Source organism: Lagenorhynchus albirostris, chromosome 11 (assembly GCF_949774975.1).
Source record: "Lagenorhynchus albirostris chromosome 11, mLagAlb1.1, whole genome shotgun sequence".
Classification (NCBI taxonomy): domain Eukaryota; kingdom Metazoa; phylum Chordata; class Mammalia; order Artiodactyla; family Delphinidae; genus Lagenorhynchus; species Lagenorhynchus albirostris.
Genome location: NC_083105.1, coordinates 101,137,782 through 101,157,976, shown reverse-complemented (window position 1 = coordinate 101,157,976; position 20,195 = coordinate 101,137,782). Strand labels below are relative to the sequence as shown.

The 20,195-nt window shown below is 53.7% G+C and overlaps 1 protein-coding gene and 1 long non-coding RNA gene across 2 annotated transcripts; one reads left to right on the top strand and one right to left on the bottom strand.

Moving 5' to 3' along the window:
* The first annotated feature begins 9,400 nt into the window (after positions 1 to 9,400).
* LOC132529308 (uncharacterized) lies at positions 9,401 to 18,564 on the top strand. The gene is made up of 3 exons (XR_009543415.1): positions 9,401 to 9,527; positions 12,244 to 12,380; positions 17,800 to 18,564. It is a non-coding gene; the product is annotated as an uncharacterized LOC132529308 (long non-coding RNA).
* A 768-nt stretch (positions 18,565 to 19,332) lies between these two features.
* Positions 19,333 to 19,869, bottom strand: LOC132529307 (IQ motif and SEC7 domain-containing protein 3-like). The gene has a single exon (XM_060165647.1). It carries the CDS (start codon positions 19,867 to 19,869, stop codon positions 19,333 to 19,335), a length of 537 nt encoding a protein of 178 aa, XP_060021630.1.
* Positions 19,870 to 20,195: the final 326 nt, after the last annotated feature.

The following is a 20,195-nucleotide window of genomic DNA, read 5'->3' as shown; positions in this document are numbered from 1 at the left end:
TCACGCTTCCTGAAGAGGGCATCAAGGCATCCCATCCCCAACAGGAAAACCGTCTCCTCCGCACTCAGAGTCGCCGTGGAGCCCAGAAGACAGCGGACACTCCACAACGGCCTGCCTGCCTGTCTACGCATCATGTCCACACTGCCTGCCAGGAACCCACGGCCGCACACACAACACGACGGACTGGAGAGGCAGAGATGCTGCCCCCATTTCACAGGTAAGGCAGAGGCCTGGGCCCAGCCCCAGGGTATATGGCTGCCACAGCAGAGGCTGGGGCATGCGGTGGACCGAACAGGAAGCCTGAGTGCCTTTAGAGTTAGCTAAACGAGAGAATGTTCAGCTCACAGCCCACCATCCTAGTAACTAGAGGTCGCTCCATTCTTGAACGAGATGCTCTATTTTCCAATCAAACGGCAAACTCCGCATCTTGGGTATCGGCATCCCCATCCCATGCACCGGGCTGGCCACTGATTACTTGTTCAATGTTTGCTGGGCTGAGGGCAGAGTCTGCCTGGGTCTAGTGCAGTCTTCTTTTTTTTTTTCAATTATGCAACACAACGTTATTAACTATGCCTTACATCGGCTCCTCAGACCTTATTCATCTCACAGCTGAAAGTTTGTACCCTTTCACCAGCCTCTCACTATTTCTCCCATCCCACCCCCCGTCCCTGGCAACCACTTTTCTACATTCTGTTTCTATGAGTTTGACTTTTTTTCTTTTTAAGAGTCACATACAAGTAATACCATGCAGTATTTGTCTTTCTCTGTCTGACTTATTTCGTTAGCATAATGCCCTCAAGTCTGTCCATGTTGTCACAAAAGGCAGGATTTCCTTCTTTCTCGCGGCTGAATAATATTCTACTGTGTGGAATATATATATCTCACATCTTCTTTATCCATTCACCCATTGATGGACATTTAGGTTGTTTCCATAACTTGGCTATTGTAAATAGTGCTGCAATGAACATGGGAGGGCAGATATCTCTTCCAGATCCTGCTTTCGCTTCCTTTGACTAAATACTCCAAAGTGGAATTACTCAATCATATGGTAGCTGTATCTTTAATTTTCTGAGGAACCTCCGTACTGTTCTCCATAGTGGCTGCACCAGTTTACCTTCCCACCAACAGAGCAAGAGGGTTCCCTTTTCTCCACACCCTCACCAGCACTTATTTCTTGCCCTTTTGATGAAGGCCATTTTAACAGGTGTGAGGTGGCATCTCATTGTGGTTTTGATTTTCATTTCCCTGATGACCAGTGATGTTGGGCATCTTCTCATGTGTCTATTGGTCAGTCTGTCTTCTTTGGAAAAATGTCTATTCAGGTCTTCTGCCTTTTTTTTTTTTTTTTCTTTTGGTGCATCGGGTCTTAGTTGTGGCACCCTGGATCTTCGTTGAGGCACGCGGGATCATTTTATCGTTGTGGAGCGTGGGCTATTCGTCGCGGTGCGGGCTTCTCTCTAGGTGTGGCGCACGGGTTCCAGAGTACGTGGGCTCTGTAGTTTGCGGCACGCAGCCTCTCTAGTTGAGGCATGTGAGCTCAGTAGTTGTGTCAGGCGGGCTTAGTTGCCCCGCAGCATGTGGGATCTTAGTTCGCTGACCAGGGGTCAAACCCGCATCCCCTGCACTGGAAGGCGAATTCTTTACCACTGGACCACCAGGGAAGTCCCTTCTGCCCATTTTTTAATCAGATTGTTTATTTTTTGCTATTGGGTTGTATGAGTTCTTTACATATTTTGAATATTAACCTCTTACCAGTATATGATTTGCAAATATTTTCTCCCATTCGGAATGTTGCCTATTCATTTTGTTGATGGTTTCCCTGTTGTGCAGAAGGTTTTTAGTTTGATAGCCTCCCACTTGTTTCTTTTCGCTTTTGTGGCCAGTGTGTTCCTTATCACACTTGGCACCATGCTGGACACACGAGGCTGCCGTCTCTTCCCTTCCATACACCACCTCACCGTTTACACAGCATCTTCTCACACATCTTTTAATCTTTGTACATGGGTCAGATCTAGTTATTCCCGTTTGCAGGTAAGGAACAGAGAAGTGGTCTGGTTTTCCCAAGGTCACACAGCTGGTTAGGGGTGGACAGTAAGCCAAGTTCCTCTCATCCTAGGAGTGCGCCCCACGGAGCAGCCAGGAAGCCACGGGTGCTCTGGGGCGGAGTCCACAAGGCCCCTTCTCCAACTGCAGGGGCAGCTCGCTTCCCGAAGAGCCCGCAAGCTGTAGGTTTGGGAACAGCGGCATTCGATCCCTGCCTCCCCACTGGTGTGGCTGTGGACACCCCAAACCTATGCACGCACAATCCTGCACACACATGTGACGGATGCACACGCACTCACTCTTCGCTGTGTAGACACACACACGCACATATACATATTTTCACATGCAACCCTGCGGGTGCAGATGCGCGCATGCACATGCACGCGTGTGCACACACACACACACACACACACAGAGGACTGAGACCAGGAATGTTTCATCCCTTATGTGAACCCTCCTTGAACCCTCCTGACCACGTGGGCCATGGAGGGATACGATGTCCTATGGGGACTTGCAAATCATCCATCCATGGCTACACGTGGGTGACACTCTGCCTGTCCTCTAGCCCAGTCCTCACGGCGAGACAGAGATGAGTGGGCCAAAGGCTAAGCTCAGCAGCACGAACAACTGTCGCATGGGTGTGTCGTGTGGAGCCACCAGCCTCTGGGTCCCTGAGCACTGAGCCAAGTTCCCAATCAGGCCTTGACTTGGGAGGCACGTCCCCAACGCAGGGGGCTCCCCTAGGGCGGGGATAGCTACGTCAGGGTGTACGAGGCTAAAGCTTGTGTGTGAATCTTGAAGATACCACTGTAGCTGTGTGACCTCGGTGGGTCACCTTCACCTTTCTGGGCCTCACTTATCACATCTGTGAAATGGGTATAATAATACCTTCCCATTAGGATTGTATGGAGAAAACGAGATTAGAAGACGTACATAAATGCCTAGCGCACGGCCGAAATTAGTACATGGATGTTGAAAGCAAGACTGAATAAATGAGTGAAGATCAAATGGTTGCGGGTTGCACTGCGGGGCTCTCTCTGCAAGCTGCTCTCCCTTTTCTGCCCCTTGAGCCCCCTGACTTTCCTGCAGGGGTGGATCACGTTGCTCCCTGCTCAAAACCGCCACCCAAACAACTTCCACCCCACAAACCCCTCTGGAGGACCCCTCCAACCCTCTCTCTCTCTCTCTTTCTCTCTCTCCACCTTTCCCTCCTGTTCTTTGAACATGTGTTTCTTCCAGCCCCAGGGCATTTGCACAGAATGTTTTTCCCTCAGGTCTTCCCATGACTCTGTCCTTCACTTTATTTCTCTGCTCAGATGTCACCGCCTAAGTGAGGTCTTGCCTATCAAGCTCCCTCCTCCCAGTCAGCCCCTTATTCTTCCTTAGAGTCCTTATGAGTGTAGATATCCCTGAGTCACTTTTCTGGTTTACCATCTGTCTTCTCTCGAATGTGAGCTCCATGATGGCCGAGTCTTTGACTCGTTCGCTGTGAATACCCAGCACCTACAGCAGAGCCTGACATGCAGTAGGTGCTCAATAACTACTTGTTAAATGGATGTACAGATAGGACTCAGCTCATCAGCTCGACACATTTTCATTATTTCCCCAGCCCCCAGCTGGCCGATTCAGGCTGATCTATTCAGATGGCTCTTGAGTGGGGAGCTGCATCGGAATCCTGAGAGCTTCCTTTAGAGTAGACTTGGCTGCCCTCCTTCCCCTAACCTCCTCCTGAATGACAGTCTCCAGGGCAGAGGCCGTTTGAATGCATGTTCCTGCAATCGTTCCTGCAATCGTCTGCAGGAGGAGAGAGGCTGAGAGCAATGACCCCAGAATCACACCCCTGGGTTTGAATCTGGACGCTGCCTCACGGTGGTTGCTTGAACGAGGGGGAGGGAGGCGGCAGTTCCTGACCCTCTTGTGCCTCACCCCCAAAGTGTAGAAGTTATTGAGACAGAGTGTCATACAGAGTGAAGTAAGTCAGAAAGAGAAAAACAAACATCGTATATTAACACATGTATGTGGAATCTGAAAAATTGGTATAGACGATCTTATTTACAAAGCAGAAATAGAGACACAGACATAGAGAACAGACACATGGATACCAAGGGGGAAAGGGGCAGGGTGGGATGAACTGGGAGATTGGGATTGACATATATCTATTGATACTATGTATAAAACAGATAACTAATGAGAACCTACTGGAGAGCACAGGGAACTCCACTCAGTGCTCTGTGGTGACCTAAATGGGAAGGAAATCCAAAAAAGAGGGGATATATGTATACGTAGAAGTGTTTCACTTTGCTGTACAGTATAAACTAACACAACATTGTAAAGCAACTCTACTCCAATAAAATTTAAAAAAAAAAGAAGTTATTGATACATAGTGAGATAAAGTTTGTCAGGCACATAACACAATGCCCAGGCCACAGTGAGTGCAAGATAAAAAATTAGCTGTCATTAAATTAGTATTACTTTCCTCCAGGCAGTGAGGCCGTGTTCCTTAGTCTCCCGGCAGCGTCCAGTGTAGGGCCTTTCCTGTGGACGGCCAGTCCCCGCAGTTGGCTGAGACAAACATGCCACCGTTGCTCCCACCTTCAAGAACAATCTTCTGTCTTGAACCCTCTTCCCCCTCCAGGAACCACCCCATTTCTTTACTCTTCATTCTAGCAAAATTCACCGAAGAGTTTTCTATACTCACTTTCTGCAGCCCCTCCCATTCTGTCACCTTCTAAACTTCCTTTTACAGAAATTTCAAACATACATTTTTGCCAGTCTTCTACCCCCATCTTTTTTGCTGGAGTATTTTAAAGTGTACCCCAGAAATACTACCATTTCACCCAGAATGTATCTCTAAACAGGTAAGAACTTTGAAAAGATATCACAGTATCATTATTATAGCTAACTGAAGTAACAATACTTCCAATATCTGTGTTCAAATTTCCCCGATGGCCTTAAACATGTCTTTTCACAGTTGCTTCATTTGAATTAGGACCTAGTCAAGGTCCACACTTTACCCGGGGTTGATTTGTCTAAATCTCTTTTCCCTTCTCTCTTAAACCCACACCAATCAAGCTTCCACCCTGCCCCTTGCTCTACCCAAGCTGTGCTTTTCAGGGTCACCGATGACCTCCGTGCTGCACGATGGACTCTCCTCCCTGCTCACCCTCTCCAGGAGATGACTGCTGCACCGTCCTCACTGAGACCCCTCTTCGCTGGGACACCACGTGGTTCTCCAGCTGCCTGCTGCTCCCTCTGGACACTCTTTCTCTGCTCCCATCCCCACCTCTTGACACCGGCGTGCTCCAAGGCTCCGTACCAGCCCTCTGTGGTCTTCTCTCCTCACTCATTGGTGGTGTCATCCAGCCTTGAGGGTTTAAAAGCCCTCCCAAATTTTTATCTCCCGTCCATCCAAAGACCTGCCAGCCCTCTCCAGTGCGCATCTCACAACAGGCATCCCCAACTTAGCGTGGCTAAAACGCTACCCCCTCAGATGTCCCCGTCTCATCCTTCCAGTAACTTCAGTCCAAACTCTTGGACTCATCCTCTACTCCTGTTCCTCTCATACCCACATTAACCCCGCAGGAAGTCCTGCTGGTTTCACTGCTTATCCCCGCTTTCTACCACGGCCTCTCGTCCAAGCTACTTCCGTCTCGTACCTGGACTCCGCAACCACTTCCTACCTTATCTCCCTGCTGCCGTCTGGCTTTCTTCTTCCTCAAGTCTATTCTCAACCCAGCAGCCGAGGTCCCTTTGAAGCATTCTCTGCTTAAAACCGTCCACTGGCTTCCAGTTTTTCTTAATGTGGAAGCCAAACTCTTCACCATAGGTTCCAAGGCCCTATCCGTGCTTCTCAACAAGAAACGCTGGCATTGGGGCAGGAAGACTCTTCCTTGTGGGAATGGTCCTGAGCACTAGAGGGCGTTCGCTGTGGCCTTTGCCCACTAAATGCCAGCAGAGCAATGCTTTGCCCCCCTTAACCCTGCCAGCCACTGCGACAGCTAAAACGTCCCCACGCGCTTCCAAACACTGCCTGGTGGATTTGGAAATACCAGGTGAGAACCTCATACAGGATCTGCTGCAGCCCTGCACGCTCCCAGCCTCCCTCCACCCCACCAAAGTCTCTGACTCACCTCAGACCACTCTCCCTGCGCTCCCTCTGCCCCTGTCTTACCTGAACAACTAGACAGGCTCCCTCACTCACCTCTGTGCTGCGCCCGCCTCGCCAGGAAAGGTCCTCGCCCAGATGGCACAGAACCCCTCCTCCAGGGCATCTCTCAGGTGCTCTATTAGCTCTCCAGGAGGCCTGCCCAGGGCACCCTGTCTGAAATTGCAAATCCCTTTATTCCCAGGCCCCCTTGCTCTGTTTTATTTCTCCTCAGAGCACTTATCCCATCAGACGTACTCTGTTTTCATTCTTAATCTAGTTTATTTTTTGTCTATAAGCTTCCTGAAGGGATGGGGGGATTTTTGCTCACTGCTGTTCCGTGGTACCTGGCACAGTAACTGCACACAGCAGATAATCGATAAATATTTGTTAAGTGAAAGAAAGAATACAGATGCCGTAAGCATATACTTATGGAGAGAAGAAAACAAGCACTTTTAAGCCACAGAAATGAAGAATTAACTTCATCGTTAGCAAGAACTGGAGTGTGCTCAGCCCGGGGGTGGGAAGTAGGGGAAGAGGCGATGAGAAACTCTGTTTATTAGATCAGTTAAGGAAGACTTCCTGAAGGAGGTGGGGCTGTAGGACTCACTTTCAGCTCATTTTGAACCAGATTATAATATCCTGGGAGCTCCCCCAGCCCTGAGGACTGCAGACAACTCTTCCAAGCTGGAAGAGTGGTGAAGCGTTTTCAGGTAGGGAAGCCCGCTCCCTTAATCTTATTTCTACCGCAATTTACCAATGTCTGTAGGAGGCTCCAGCAGCCAATGGAGCTGGAGGGCCAAGTTCAAATGGAGCCCCTGGGTAATGTCTGCCTACCCATCCACCACCCACCCCACCCTCAGAAAAGCCCACCCCAAATGATTACACAGAGGCAGGCTACCCAGAGCTTGCCTTCTACATGCTCAGCAGAAGAGAAGAAAGGACAGCCACACAATGGAATACTTTACAGCTATTGAAAGGAATGAGACAGCTCTTTTTATACTGAATATGGAAGGATCACCAGGATAGATTATTATCGGGGGGGGGGGGGACACAAGATGCAGAGTGGCATATAGTATACTACCATTTGTGTAAAAAGAAACATACACATATCTAAACAAGTATATATATATATGTATATTTGCTTGAATATACATAGACTACCCCTGGAAGGATGCACAAGAAATTTCTAACAGTAGTTGCTGGGGACAGCAGATGGGGGTAGGGTTGTGGGTGAGTGGGTGGGAAACAAGGGCAGGGAGACACTTTTCACTGAAAACACTTGCATCTTTCAAATTTTGGACTATGTCGAAGTATTACCTGTTTGAAAAGAGTAAATTAACTTTTAAAAAGAACACAACCGGATTAACAAAATGAAAACCAACGGAGCCATGTGAGAACTTCAGCTCTTTGGGTGTTAAAATGAAAGCCACTTGCAGAAGTACAGGTGGCCAGAAGCGGAAGACAGCAGAAAGAGCCCAGGGACTTTCATTGACCTCGTTTGCCAGGTCCCATCTGTGTGGCCCGGGGCCGAGAAAGCCAGTGGGTTCCTAGGTGCCATCCAGAGCCAGGCAGGGTCCAGAACCTGCAACACTGGGGAGAGGGGGAGGGGGAGGGGAGGGGAGGGGAGGGGAGGGGGAGGGGAGGGGAGGGGGAGGGGAGGGGAGGGGAGGGGAGGGGAGGGGAGGGGAGGGGAGGGGAGGGGAGGGGAGGGGGGGAGGGGAGGGGAGGGGAGGGGGGGAGGGGAGGGACTCTCCTTGCCCCCACGCTGGCTGGGCCACACCTCCTGGGCCACAGGGCTGTCTCCAGCTGCTGTGTTCTGGGAGCTAGAAGCCAGTGACCAGGTGGGCAGAGACACCCCCAGACCCACGCGGAGCAGAAAGTGTAGGCGTCAGTGTGCTCACCGGAAAGAAAAGGAGAAAGAAAAGGAGGCGGCTGGAGGGAGCGGTCCAGGAGGCCAGGGAGGGGGAATGACTGTCTTCAAATATTTGAGAGGCTGTCAGGGAGGGAAGGAGGAGCCCTGTTCGGAGCCCTCGGGAAGCCTCCACCTTCAAAAATCACTTTCTGGCCCAGTTCCTGCCAGAGGGGTCCCCAAATAACTGCTGTCCTTCGAGTTCCCACTGCGCCTGGGTTGCTCGGTGCTTTATTGGCATCAACTCTGAATTTTCACAGCGGTCCTGGGAGGTTATCACTAATCCTACCCCCGGTTTACAGACAAGGAAGCCAAGGCTGTCATTGCTGAGGATCACAGTTAGTACATGACCGAGTCAGGGTTCAAACCCCAGGTCACCTTCTGAGCTACTATGGTTATCACAGGCTGGGCCAGAACTCGAAGATTTGTACTTGTACAAAATACAAATATAGATATGGTAGGCTAAGACGGAGCTGGGATTCTCTGGCCAAGGTGACTTGGGTACAAGGAAGGCTAGGGAGGTGGACGCTCGGTAGAACTGGACCTCCGTGACACCACCCTGATCCCGAACCTCTTAGCCGCCCCCGCGGCTTCCCCCAGCAAGGCGATGGCCCTCCCCCCAGCCATCCACGGAGGCCGGGACAGGAGCGCACGTCCCGCCCGCAGCGCCCGCACCCTCGGGCAGCGGCCCGGCCTGTCGGGTGTGGGGCGGGGTCGCAGCCCGGAAGCTCCTCCCCCGGGAGGCGCGCGGCTGGGATGCTCCCAGACGACGTGGGCGGGCGGCTCGCCAGGCTAGGGGGGAGGGCCGCGGGGGTGGGGGGAGGGGAGCAGCGGACCCGCGAGACGCGCCCCTCCCCACTCCCACGGGGCCCGGGCGCGCAGTGGGGGATGGGGGGGCAGCGGCCGCGCTTCCCGGGCGCGTGACTCAGCAGCCGCCACGCCGGGATGGGCGCCGGGCGCGCGGCTTCCGGGCGCGGGGGTGGGGGCTCACTCTGCCGCCCCCGCTGGGAAGCGCCGAGGGGCGCGTGGGCGGGTAGATCCCGCGCCGCCCGCCCGCCGCTCGCCAGGCCGCCCACGCAGCCGCGAGCCCGGCTCGTTGGGTCCGCCCCCGCGGAGCCCATGGGATGCGCCGCCCGCGGAAGGGCTTCCCCAGGCTCCCGGCGAGTCGGGGGGAGGAGGGGGCTGCATCCTTTGCGCTCCCCTCCAGCTGTTGACGCGCCAATGTCCAGAGGGGGCCCCGTGGAAATTCCTGGGGGGCGGGAGCGGGAAGCCCCCGCAGAATTCATCCCGCCCTCCCCGACCTGCGGGGCCTGGCCGACCTACACCCGGCCCCAGGGTCTGTCTCCTTTGTTTTCTCGAAATGGAGAGTGGATTCTGAGCCCCCTTCCTAAGGCTCTTACCATTTGGAAGTCACTTTGTCCATCTAAGGTAAGTGCTTTCTGCTGCAGCAGCCTCTGAACAGCCCTGCTTTGCCACAGACTCAGTGAACTGAGGGCAGAGAGGGGCCCAAAGGTGGGCAAAGACTGATTGTCCCCTTTGGGCAGAGGGGACACCAAGGTCCAGGGACGGGGGAGCGGTTTGCTGCAAGCTCACACTTGGGGCCTGTGAGGGTGGGCACAGCAATCGGAACTCGGGAGTCCTGGCTTCTGGCCTCAGTCTGGCTTCTGGGTTCCCCCCCCACCCCCGATCCAGTGCTGTGCAGCACGGTGCCTTCACCTGCCTCTGGAATTCCCTTTGGCCCTCACCCACGGGCTCTTATGAGTTGAGTAGCTCCAGGAATGTCCAAGATGCCCAACCAGCCGGTTTGGAAGCACCAGGGCATCTCCGTCTGTAAAGACCAGACTGTGCACTGGAATGCTGAAACTAGACACAGGCAAAGGATTCCCAACTGCTCTGCAGAGTTCTGTTGCTGTTGCTGTTTTAAATAATCATTGTGTTGGATTGATGTGTTGAATGAAAATTGTGGTCGTTTGGAATCATTTATCACAGAAGAAATGGTGGAATTCCCTTGCCTCTCTGCTGGGATAGGGAGTGCATTCCTGACTGGAGGCAGGGGGACAGCTGGTTTGACCTGACTTGTCCAGCCCAGAGAGGTCATGGGCGCCAGTCCCTGGCCACAGCTAGGCCAAGTTGGGTGCAGGGAAGATCACGCTGCAGCTAGGCATGCATCTTGCTGCTGCTGGTACCTGACCTTCCAAACAAAATGCGTCACTAGACCCCCAGATGTCTCGCCCCTACGCCTCCCACTGTCCGGGCAGCCTTTTTCCCAGGAGCTCACAGCCTCCAGAGGCCAGGTCTCCTTCACGCTCGAGGCGGAGTGAGGGGTAGAAAACGGGCATGGAGGCACTGTAGACTCGCCCCATTTTACAGACGGGAGGAACTGGCTGGCCAGAAGAGAGAAACAAGCACGCAGAGAAAAGGAGAAGGAACCCAGAGTGCTGACAGGGAGACGAGCCCCGGGGGTGGGGAGACAGGGAGAAGGCCTGTGCTGTGTGGTGGGATCCTCACCCCTTTCCCCCAGCCCAAGTCAGGAAAACGCTCACCCCCACTCAGACGCACCCCCTCAGTCCCACAAACGCAGCCACGCCGGACTCACATCTAGTCGCCTCCCGGCAGGGTCCTAACTTCTCCCTGACCAGAGCTGACGCCACTGCCTGGCAGAGAAAGAGGAGAGGCCTGGAGCCTGCTGCTGCTTCCTGTTGCTTCTCCCAGGCCAGAGTGGGACCCCAGAATCCAGCTCTTCTTTGTCTCTTTCTACCTGGAGACATGGCCGTGATTCCGGCTTCCTCTCCCTCCCATCCTCATAGGTCCATTTTCCATTTCTGGTTCAACCTGCTGACAGGCCATGTGTGTGGGTGTCTGAGGTGAAACACTCCAAGGGCTTTCTCATGCTTCATTCTTTTGTTTGGCCGTGGCGGGATCTTCATTCCCCAGCCAGGGATCGAACCTGTGCCTCCTGCAGTGGAAGTGCGGAGTCTTAACCACTGGACCGCCAGGGAGGTCCCTCATGCTTCATTCTTAATGCAGCTTCCCAGGCTAAAGACTGGACTGGGCAGAGGCTGGGGGCAGAGCGGGAGGAGGGCTCTGCATACTCACCGGTGGAATCGAGGTGGGATCTGTGAGCTGCAATGGGCGCCCAGGTCCCCCTCACTCCCCAGATGGCCTTAAGAGCTAAGCCTCTGATCCAGCATTTCCCAGGTGCTCAGCTGCAGAAACTGTGCTCGTGGGCCAGAGCACAGCCCACCCCCTGGTGGGACTCCCTCCAGCTGAGACCTTCTTCAGCCCTGACTCCGTACCCCCTCCCTCCACTCAAGCGTGGATGGGCCTGCCTGTGCCCTATGCACTGAGAGTTTATTCCTCCCAGCATTACTCATCACACACCTACTGGGTGTTGAGTTGGCCTCCATCCCCCATGCTGTTCGTCCCCACCATGACAAACCCCAATAGAGCTGTGTGAAATTTTGCCACCCGAAAAATTATTTTAAGGGCTTCCCTGGTGGCGCAGTGGTTGAGAGTCCACCTGCCGATGCAGGGGACACGGGTTCGTGCCCTGGTCTGGGAAGATCCCACATGCCGCGGAGCGGCTGGGCCCGTGAGTTATGGCCGCTGAGCCTGCGCGTCCAGAGCCTGTGCTCCGCAACGGGAGAGGCCACGACAGTGAGAGGCCCGCGTACCACAAAAAAAAAAAAAAAAAAAAAAATTATTTTAAGAGCCTAGAAAGGATCAAAAGTGCTTACCAAGCAGCAGGATGCTCCTTAAATTCCTGCGTTATGACTTTTACACATGAAGCTCCTTGGGGAAGTATTCCTTCTCCAGCCCAGATAATTACTTTTTCAAGACAAGCCAGTGTGAGAGTGAGTGCCCTGGGTCCCTGCCCTTTGCTTACCAGGCCCAGGCAAGGCAGTGCTAATTCTCTGCAAAATACAGTGGAGGTGAAGACCATTTAGACTCTCAACAGCGTCCCCCATGAGCCCTTCAATGCCTTATAAGCCTGCTGCCCTGGCCGCTAGGCATCCTCCTCCCTTATCAAACCCGCCTTTCAGAAACTGCTCAGATGAACTCTCTCATGCTGAAGTGCAACAGTCTAATAGTCTAATAATGTCTAATAAATCTAATAAATGTGTTGTTTTTTCTCCTGTCCTAGGAGAATTTGCATTTTAACAAGGGGGATAACCTTGAAGTACCCAAAGGAATCTCTACGTGTAGAATTGCTGGCATAGGCGAGATATTCTGGAAGGCAGCGAGACCCCCGTGGAATGCCTGAAGCCCCCATTACTCGCGGTAAGTTTGGCCACGCACACCCACGGAGCAGTCCTGACTGGTCCTCTTGTTCCCCCACTATATTGACGAGAGTACTGGATGAAGAGTTTAGAGAAGCTGAGTTCTATACCTAGTTCGGCCACTAACCAGTTTGGAAGCACTAGTCACTTCTGTCTTGGGCCATAGTTTTCTCGTTTGCCAAATGAGAAGTTCGGTCCAAATGACCTAACAGGACCTTTCCAGCTCTGACATTCACCTGACTCCCCAGAGGGGCTGGGGGACCCTGGTCCAGCTCCTAAGGCCCTCCAGCCCCTGCAGCCGTGGCCCGGAGGAAATGACCTGCCACCGTACAGCGTGAGGGTGTGGGGCAGGGGGGCACATCTCTGGACTTGGACAGGCCTGCAGGCCCCCTGTCCACAGAGCCCGGGCCCCAGCTGGCAAGGAAAGGGAGCGCTCAGCACAGCCCAGGCATTAACATCACAGAGTTACATAACCCTCCAGATGGGATATTCCAAACAGCAACAGCACGACAGCCTTTGCCCCACGCCGTGTCTCAGCGCACACACACACACACACACACACACACACACACACAGCCACGACCACCTTGCCACCCTTTCTTTTCCGTTTGTTTTGTGTTTTCTAGAAGGTATTTCATCTAACAGCCCTTACGAGAAGAAACTCCTTTAGCCTCTGGGCTTGACCAGGAAAATCAGAGTCCTCCTCCAGCCACCCTCCCCCGCAGCCTCCACCAGAACCCCACGTCGGGTCAGGCCTCCCCTTTTCTCGGCCCCTCCCTGCTGTTCTGTCTCACTTTCTGACCTCAGAGTCCTGCAAAGTGCGGTTCTACCTTGTCCTTTCCATTCCCGGGATGGAAGAATCTGGAGCCATGGATTTAGCTCTCATTCCAGCAAATGGGAGGCAATCTCCTGGTTCAGACTCCAGTCCCCCACTCTCCACTTTTGTCCTTGTCACGTCTGCGTACTAGATGAGACTGTAGTTTCCCCATTTAGAAAATGGATGAGGTCATTCTCATCCCCACGGGGTGTTGGGTGGTAACTCAGATCCCTTCAGTGTCCTTAAGAGAAGTGCAAACAATCTGAAAATGCAACCGAAGAAATTTAGGTTGGGCTTAAGGAAGCATTTCCCAGCTCTACAGTTGTGAGACCTCGTTATAGATCACTAAGGGGTGGTGATCCTGCCTAGCTGCATTTGAAGGCAAGCACCCGTTCACATATCTGGAATAGCTTGGGTGCATGCTGTCCAGAGGTAGGGGAGTGGTTGAGGAAAGGTCACTCTAGATAGGTGGCCTGGAAGAATTCCTGAAGGAATGCTGAACCTGTGTTCTCCTCGATAGCTATGGTCTAACTCTGGATGAGCCTTGGGCCCTGGTTTCTTTATCCATAGAAATGTTACAATATATTGAGCACTTACTTTGTGCCTGAAACAGTAAAAAAAAAAAAAAGAAAAGTTTAAAACATCCCTTTAAAGTAGATATTATTCTTCATATCATAAATGAAAAAACCACAGCTCAAAGAAGGTACACCATGAATGTAAGGTGTCCCAGCTGGTAGGTGGTAGAGCAGGATTCATACCCAGGTATGCCTACCTCCAAAGCCCATGTTCTGAACCACCTAGATCTTGAAAATTCTGTGATTCTGTGGTTTCCTTAAGTTCCTCTTGGCCTGAACAGCCTAAGTTCTCCCTCGCTCTACTCCTGCCCCTTTCTGCTGCTTAATGCCCTCATTGCCTGAAATGGAGAGGACCACTCCATTCCTGCGTGAAAACAAAACCCTTAGCAGCCCGTGTGGGAACCCGCGCTTTGTGCTTTAGAAGCAGAGGAGGAAGGCGCTGCAGTGGCCCAAGCCTCGGAGATCCTGCCAGATGGCCTTGCATTTGGGGATCTGCCAGATGCAATGAAAGCATCCCCAGGACCTCTTACTAAGAAACCCCTTACGTGGGATTTCAATCCAAGATCCAGGCCTCTTTCCAGACCAGGGTCCAGCTGCTTGTCCTGGCTCTCCCCACTTTTTCATGTCACCCTCCCTTTCATTCACTCTCCCCCCACCAGACCTGACCCCCATCTGCCGTTTTTCATAAGTGATCTTTGAAACTCAGGCCGCATAGATATTTGCTGAATCAGCAGGACCAACTGCTGCTCCTCCCACTGGGTTTCAGGCCAAGAGGAAGACGCGCCAAATGCCTGTGCAAGGGCCTCTGGTGCTGCCTGTGTGGGCCCAGGAAGGGCTCCGGCTAGGAAGGAGGTGGCTGGGGAGTAAGGCACATGGGCTGCTGAGCAGCAGGGAGGCCGTCAGGTTTTCCTGAGGCTGGGGTGACTGGTTTCTTTTTGGATGAGAGGGAGGGAAGAACGCTGGTCCAGGCCCTCGGAGAGGCAGGGGACAGCAGATCGTCACCAGTGCCTGCTCCGTACCAGCTGCTGAGTGAGCAGAAGACACCCACGCCCTCCTCTCAGTGAGCCTTCATTCGGCCCCCTTTTCCAGGTGAGCAGCCCGAAGTTCTCTCCTCGCTGAGACAGGAAAGAGAAGGAGGACAGGCAGGCCAGGGAGCCAGGCAGTAACGTTGCTTCCTCAGCAAGAAGGGCTTTTGGCCGCAAGGCAGAAAGGACCCCGGCACCAGATCTCTGTCCCACGTTGATGGGTTTAGCCTGGTCGGGGAGGGATGATGGGGGGAGGGGCTGTAGGTCAGAGGGTGGGATGGTGAGCATGCGTAGCACAGACATCTCTGTGGATCGGCTCCTCCCGGCTCCATCCCCCTTCCAGCTCTCCTTGGTTCTTGCTATTCTTGACATAAGCCCTTGACGCCAACCAAGGAAACCTTCTCTCTGGGCTCTGAACATGCTTTGTACGCTCACCCTCTTAACCCCATTCTGTTCTGATAGAGGATGGCTCTGGGCACCTGCAGTCTGCTTCCACTTATTTAGATGTTTCTAGATCTGTGTCTCGAGTGTGTTGAGCAAGGACTGTCGGCATCTTTCCTGTCTTTTTGCAGCACAGAGTGCAGGATTTTGAACGGACCAGACGCTTGATACAGTAGAGTTGACTGACAGACAGACCGTCATGCTCTCTTAATAGCTCCCAGGAGGGGCCAGTCTTGGCTGTCTGCCACCTCCAGGCAGACAACCCTGACTCAGTAGGAGCAGAGATGCCGGCTCCAATCAGCATCTCAGACAACAGGCTAAAAAGCACGTCCAGTGGTCTTCCAGCCGTGCCCTGGCCTCCAGGTAGCATGAGACCGTGGTGCTCAAAAGATGACTCAAGATTCAGTTTATGCTTAGGATGGGAGCAGAGAGGAGGAGACTTCCCTACGCAGCTTAAATGGAAGCAAAGGATGGAAGGAAGAAAATACAGGAGAGGGAACGTATTTGAGGGGAGGGAAGGAGGGTAAGAGCAAAGGAAGAAAAAGGAGAAGGGGGATAGTAGGGAGGAAGAGGAAGGCTGTAAAGAAAGACAAGGGAGGAAGAGGAGAACACGGGAGCTATTCAGACTTCATGGTGCCTTGGAGGTAGGGAGCCCAGGGTAGGTGCTGAATTTGAATTATAAGGCAAGAATCTTTGCCACCCTCCAGTAATCCTCTGCCTGTGGGCTTGGGGACTTGGGCAGACACTGGGATCCACTGGCTCTAAATGCACGGCTGGGTGGGTGGACCAACATGTGCTCAGACAGAGAAGTTGTGGCCACACTGAAGCCAGGAGCTTCAGGTCAGGTCATGTGCTTCCATGACACGGAGGGGAATTTTGCCAGGTCAAGCTGAGGCTCTGGCTCCAGCCAGGAAAGGGATAATCAATTCTGTAGATGCTGTGAGCCTTGATTGAAGAAATAAAGAGGAGGAAGCTAGATTGCTGCTCTCATTAAGAGGCAAAGGCAGTGGGGGCTGGAGTTTAGCGAGAGCCAGGAAGCAGCAGAGAAAGAATTTTAACCCCTCGGGTGTTGTTCTTCCATCATGCCTTTGAGCTCACCCACACCCGTGTTGTTGCTTCCTTGGCCCGACGTCCAAGGCCATCACCTTCAGTAGCTCCCTCAGCTGAAGGAGGGAGAGAGGCCAGGTTGCCTGTTAATGCAGATCTGATGACAGCTAAACAATTTATTATTTCCCAGCCCCAGGGTCCCCAGGGCTCCTGCCTCTCCTGGATTTGGGGAGGAAGATGAGTTCTGGGGCTAAGAGATAAGCCGTGCGGTGAGGCATCTCACGCTGCCTGGCCCCTGGTAACCCTCACCCACCCCTCGGCAACCTCACCAGAGCTGCATTCTCAACCTGATGAGTCCAGAGAAGGGGAAGTAAGAAATGAGAACGGATTTCAACAAAATTATGACCCAGGGACCCCCTCCGCTGGCTCTTCCTCCTACGTCAGCATGCCCAGTAGAGAACTGATTCATCAGGGAGATCCCCAGGAGAGGCCCCAGGGAGAGGGCTGCTGGCTCAGCTCTCCCTCTCCCCATGTCACCCGATCCATGGAGAGGTGCCCCTGCCGGCCGCCTGCATCTAGCCCTACACCACTGAGAGGCTGGGCAGAGGAGGACAAGACGTGCAAACTTGGGGTCGTGGGTGGAGAGCAGGGTGGGGCTAAACACCTAGTCAGCAAAGATGATTCCTTCCTGAGATTCTGGGGGGGAAACTTGGACTGAAGTTAAGCAAACCAGTGGGAAGAAATGGGTGGTCCAAAGGGCATTCAATCCGTCTTGATGTTCATGATTTCCCATGCGAGTGGGGAGGGAGCTGCAGGAAGAGTGAGGAGGCATGCGTGTCTGAGCTCCCTAAGTCTCTGGGTGTCCGGGCTTGGGGAGCAGGGGGGAAAAGCTGGAGGATCTGGAGAAAGGAAGGAGTTACTGCTGGGTTTAACCTCTTGGTGCCTGGCACAACTTCCCGCGTGAAAGATTTCCAAAACTTCCACTCTCTTCCACCATCTTAACTACTTATTTTTGTTCTGCTCCCTTGGGAAGCAAAAGCAGGACAAGGGAGAAGGAAAGATGAGGACATGACGGTTTCTCTCCAGTTTTGACATGTGAGGATGGGTAGGAATCCAGGTGATTCCTAAAATCCCTGGATTCCCAGCAAGAGCACCTGAGCAGGAGAGTTTGGGCTCTTTAAGCCACCTTGGGGGCCACAGCAAAGTCCTTATCCAAGAAAAATGATCTTTCCTCAACCGGTCTTGCCCACACAGTCCCCTGAAGGGATGCAAAGAATGTGGGGACGTGGTGGAGGAGGAGGGAGACACCAAAGGGCGTGAGGAGCGGAATCAGGTGAAGAAGCACAATTCCCACGAAGCCGTGGCTACCCCTGGGAAATGGAATGGAATAGCTGCCCGTATTTGGGGAAAAAGCCACATAGTATCTTGGATTTTTTTTCCTTTTTTTTTTTGCCTTTTGCCTCTTACTGAGCCATGGGCACTGAGGGAAAACTGACTTTCTGCTTTTTCTGCCAGATAAGGAAAGAAAACCATTAAACTGAAGGAAGGGCAAATGGGCCATTGAGGAAGGTAGGAAGGAAAACCACATCTTCTTGGGACTTGCATCAAATGCTGCGAGATCATCCTGGATCTTCTGCCTAAGGACCCGGAGTTCTGGTCAAATCTACCCTGTGTCCTGACCCAACTTGTCTAACTCTGCAGTAGATGCGAGGAGAAAATGAGTCTACATCAAATCTTCACAAGTAGCCCTAGACGAAAGCACGCCAAGGCTGCTGAAGATGATTCTTGGCTCTCCACCCTTCCCATCCCCTCCCCCAACTCCCTTAGCATCCCCATCGTCAGGGGCAGGCGCTGACTAGGTTCTGATTTCCTGTGAGGTGTTCTTCTATCACCTGTCTAATGAGAGAAAGGAAGCTGACTTGGTCACAGCCTTCCCAGTACAGAGGAGAGAATATTCCAATCCTCTTTCATCTCTTCTCCCCATATCTCTAGTTCATGGACATTGGGCATAAAGAAAGAGCTTGAAGTCCTAGAGTTTCTCATCAGGGGCTAATGAGCATATTTCTCTCTGGACCTAACATGGGATTCCAGTCATCACCAAATAACCAAGGGGAAGCAAGGTTTGCAGTCACCAGCCACAACAGAGGTTTAAACAGGAATTCCACCCAAATACCATCTCCGCAAGCCAACTGTCTCTCTCATCATTATCCCCTTTCCACGACTGCTAACACCCAGCACAGAAATCCTCCTTGAGTCAGAGGAAAAAGCTGTAACCAGACTGAATCCTGAAACTATAAAGGGACCCTCTATGGGCCTGGTGGGTTGTTACCTTGCACCCCTCTGGGTCTGTGGGCATTCAGAAGAAAGGTGCCCACTCAGGTCAGAGCAGAGTAAGCGTGTCCAAATGAGCCACTCCTGGCTTGGACTCCCACTGCATCACTTAAGAGCCACCTCGTTCCTCTGGGAAACGCTTTCTCCCACCTTTCCTCTTCCTCTGTCTCCAGCCCCCCGCCTTCTCACATCATCCTGCCTCTCAGCCTTGTGCTCTGCCTTCTGAATCCCCTCAGACCCCAGGTCTACTGTTCCTGGACCCTGCCCTTTTCAAAGCTCTCAACACGTCTCTTTGCCAAGCCTCTGTCTTTTTCATAGCTCACTCTCCATTCGAATAATTTTACTACCCAAACTCCCATCCAGATTTTTCCTAACTTGAAAAGATTCTTCAACTGTTCTCTTTCCTTCAGTTTAATCTGCCCCCCAGTCTTGTCCCCTTTAAAATCTGCCAGTTTCCAATAACCCTCATTTCTTTCCTCCTTTGCCCCCAGTGATGGTTGGGATACTCCCGTTTGCTCCAACACCTCCCAAGCCCTCTCAGACACTGATCTCATTCCCTCCTTTCCCCCAAGCCTCCTTGACACACTTCTCCCCGCAAGCACACTGAAGGCCCTAGTCCTTCAGTCTCGGGTGCACCCCACTTCCCCCTTGTCCCCTCCTCACGCCCGTTTGCTGCCCTTCCTCCCGGCACGTTGGTCCCCGTGCCGCCTTCCCCACTCACTCGGGTCTCCTGCTCAGGACGCCCTTGCCGAGGGCGGCGGGGGATTTGTGCTGAAGGAGGGTTCCAGCAGCGGCGCAACAGCTCGGGGGACGCTCCTTCTCCTTGTCGGCGACGGCCCCTGGCCCCGCCGGGTGGTGGTGGGGCGGCTGGGATGCGTGAGCCCTGCCGCTGGGGCCCGGCTGGGGCTGCGCCAGGAGCTGTCCGTGGTGCTGAAGCGGGGGCTTCTCGGGCGCGGTGGGCGGGAGCTGTCCGTGGTCCCGGAGCTGTTCCTGGGCCCCGGAGGCGGCGGTGGCCGGGGTGGCCGGCAGCGGGGCTGGTGACGGGGGGACGAGCCCGGGCGGAGGCACGGCTTGCAGCAGCTGCTGGTGCTCCCACAGGCTGCGGTTCTCGGCGCTTAGCTCGTCCAGCCGCCGCTCCAGCTCGTCGATGCGCTGGCGTTGCGTGTGGATGAGGCTCTGCTGGTTCTGCACGATGGCCGTGAGCTCCTTGAGGTAGAGCACGGCGCGCACCGGGTTCTCCAGCAAGCTCTCCATGCCGCCCGCCGCCGCCTGCGCCCTGCCTGCGCCTGGGCGGGCGGCGGGGAGCGCGAGGGCGCGCAGGAGCCGAGCAGCCCCGGCGATCCGCTCGCCTCGCTCTCCGCCGGCGCCGCGTCACCGCCACACAGACATTCACACACGCACGAGGGGCGGGACCGCGGCGCCAGGGCCCACCCCTCCCCTCCACCTCCCACCTCTAAGCTTCGTGAGGAGTCTCGGCTTCCTGCAGGGCTGGCGGAGGAGCAGGATAAACGAAGGGACCCGGGATGGATGAGCGGCAACTGGCGAGAAAGGGAAAGCCGGCCAGGCGGAAGCAGCGGCAC

Coding starts and splice junctions, on each gene's coding strand:
- LOC132529307 (XM_060165647.1), bottom strand. CDS start 19,869: ATGGAGAGCTTGCTGGAGAACCCGGTGCGCGCCGTGCTCTACCTCAAG.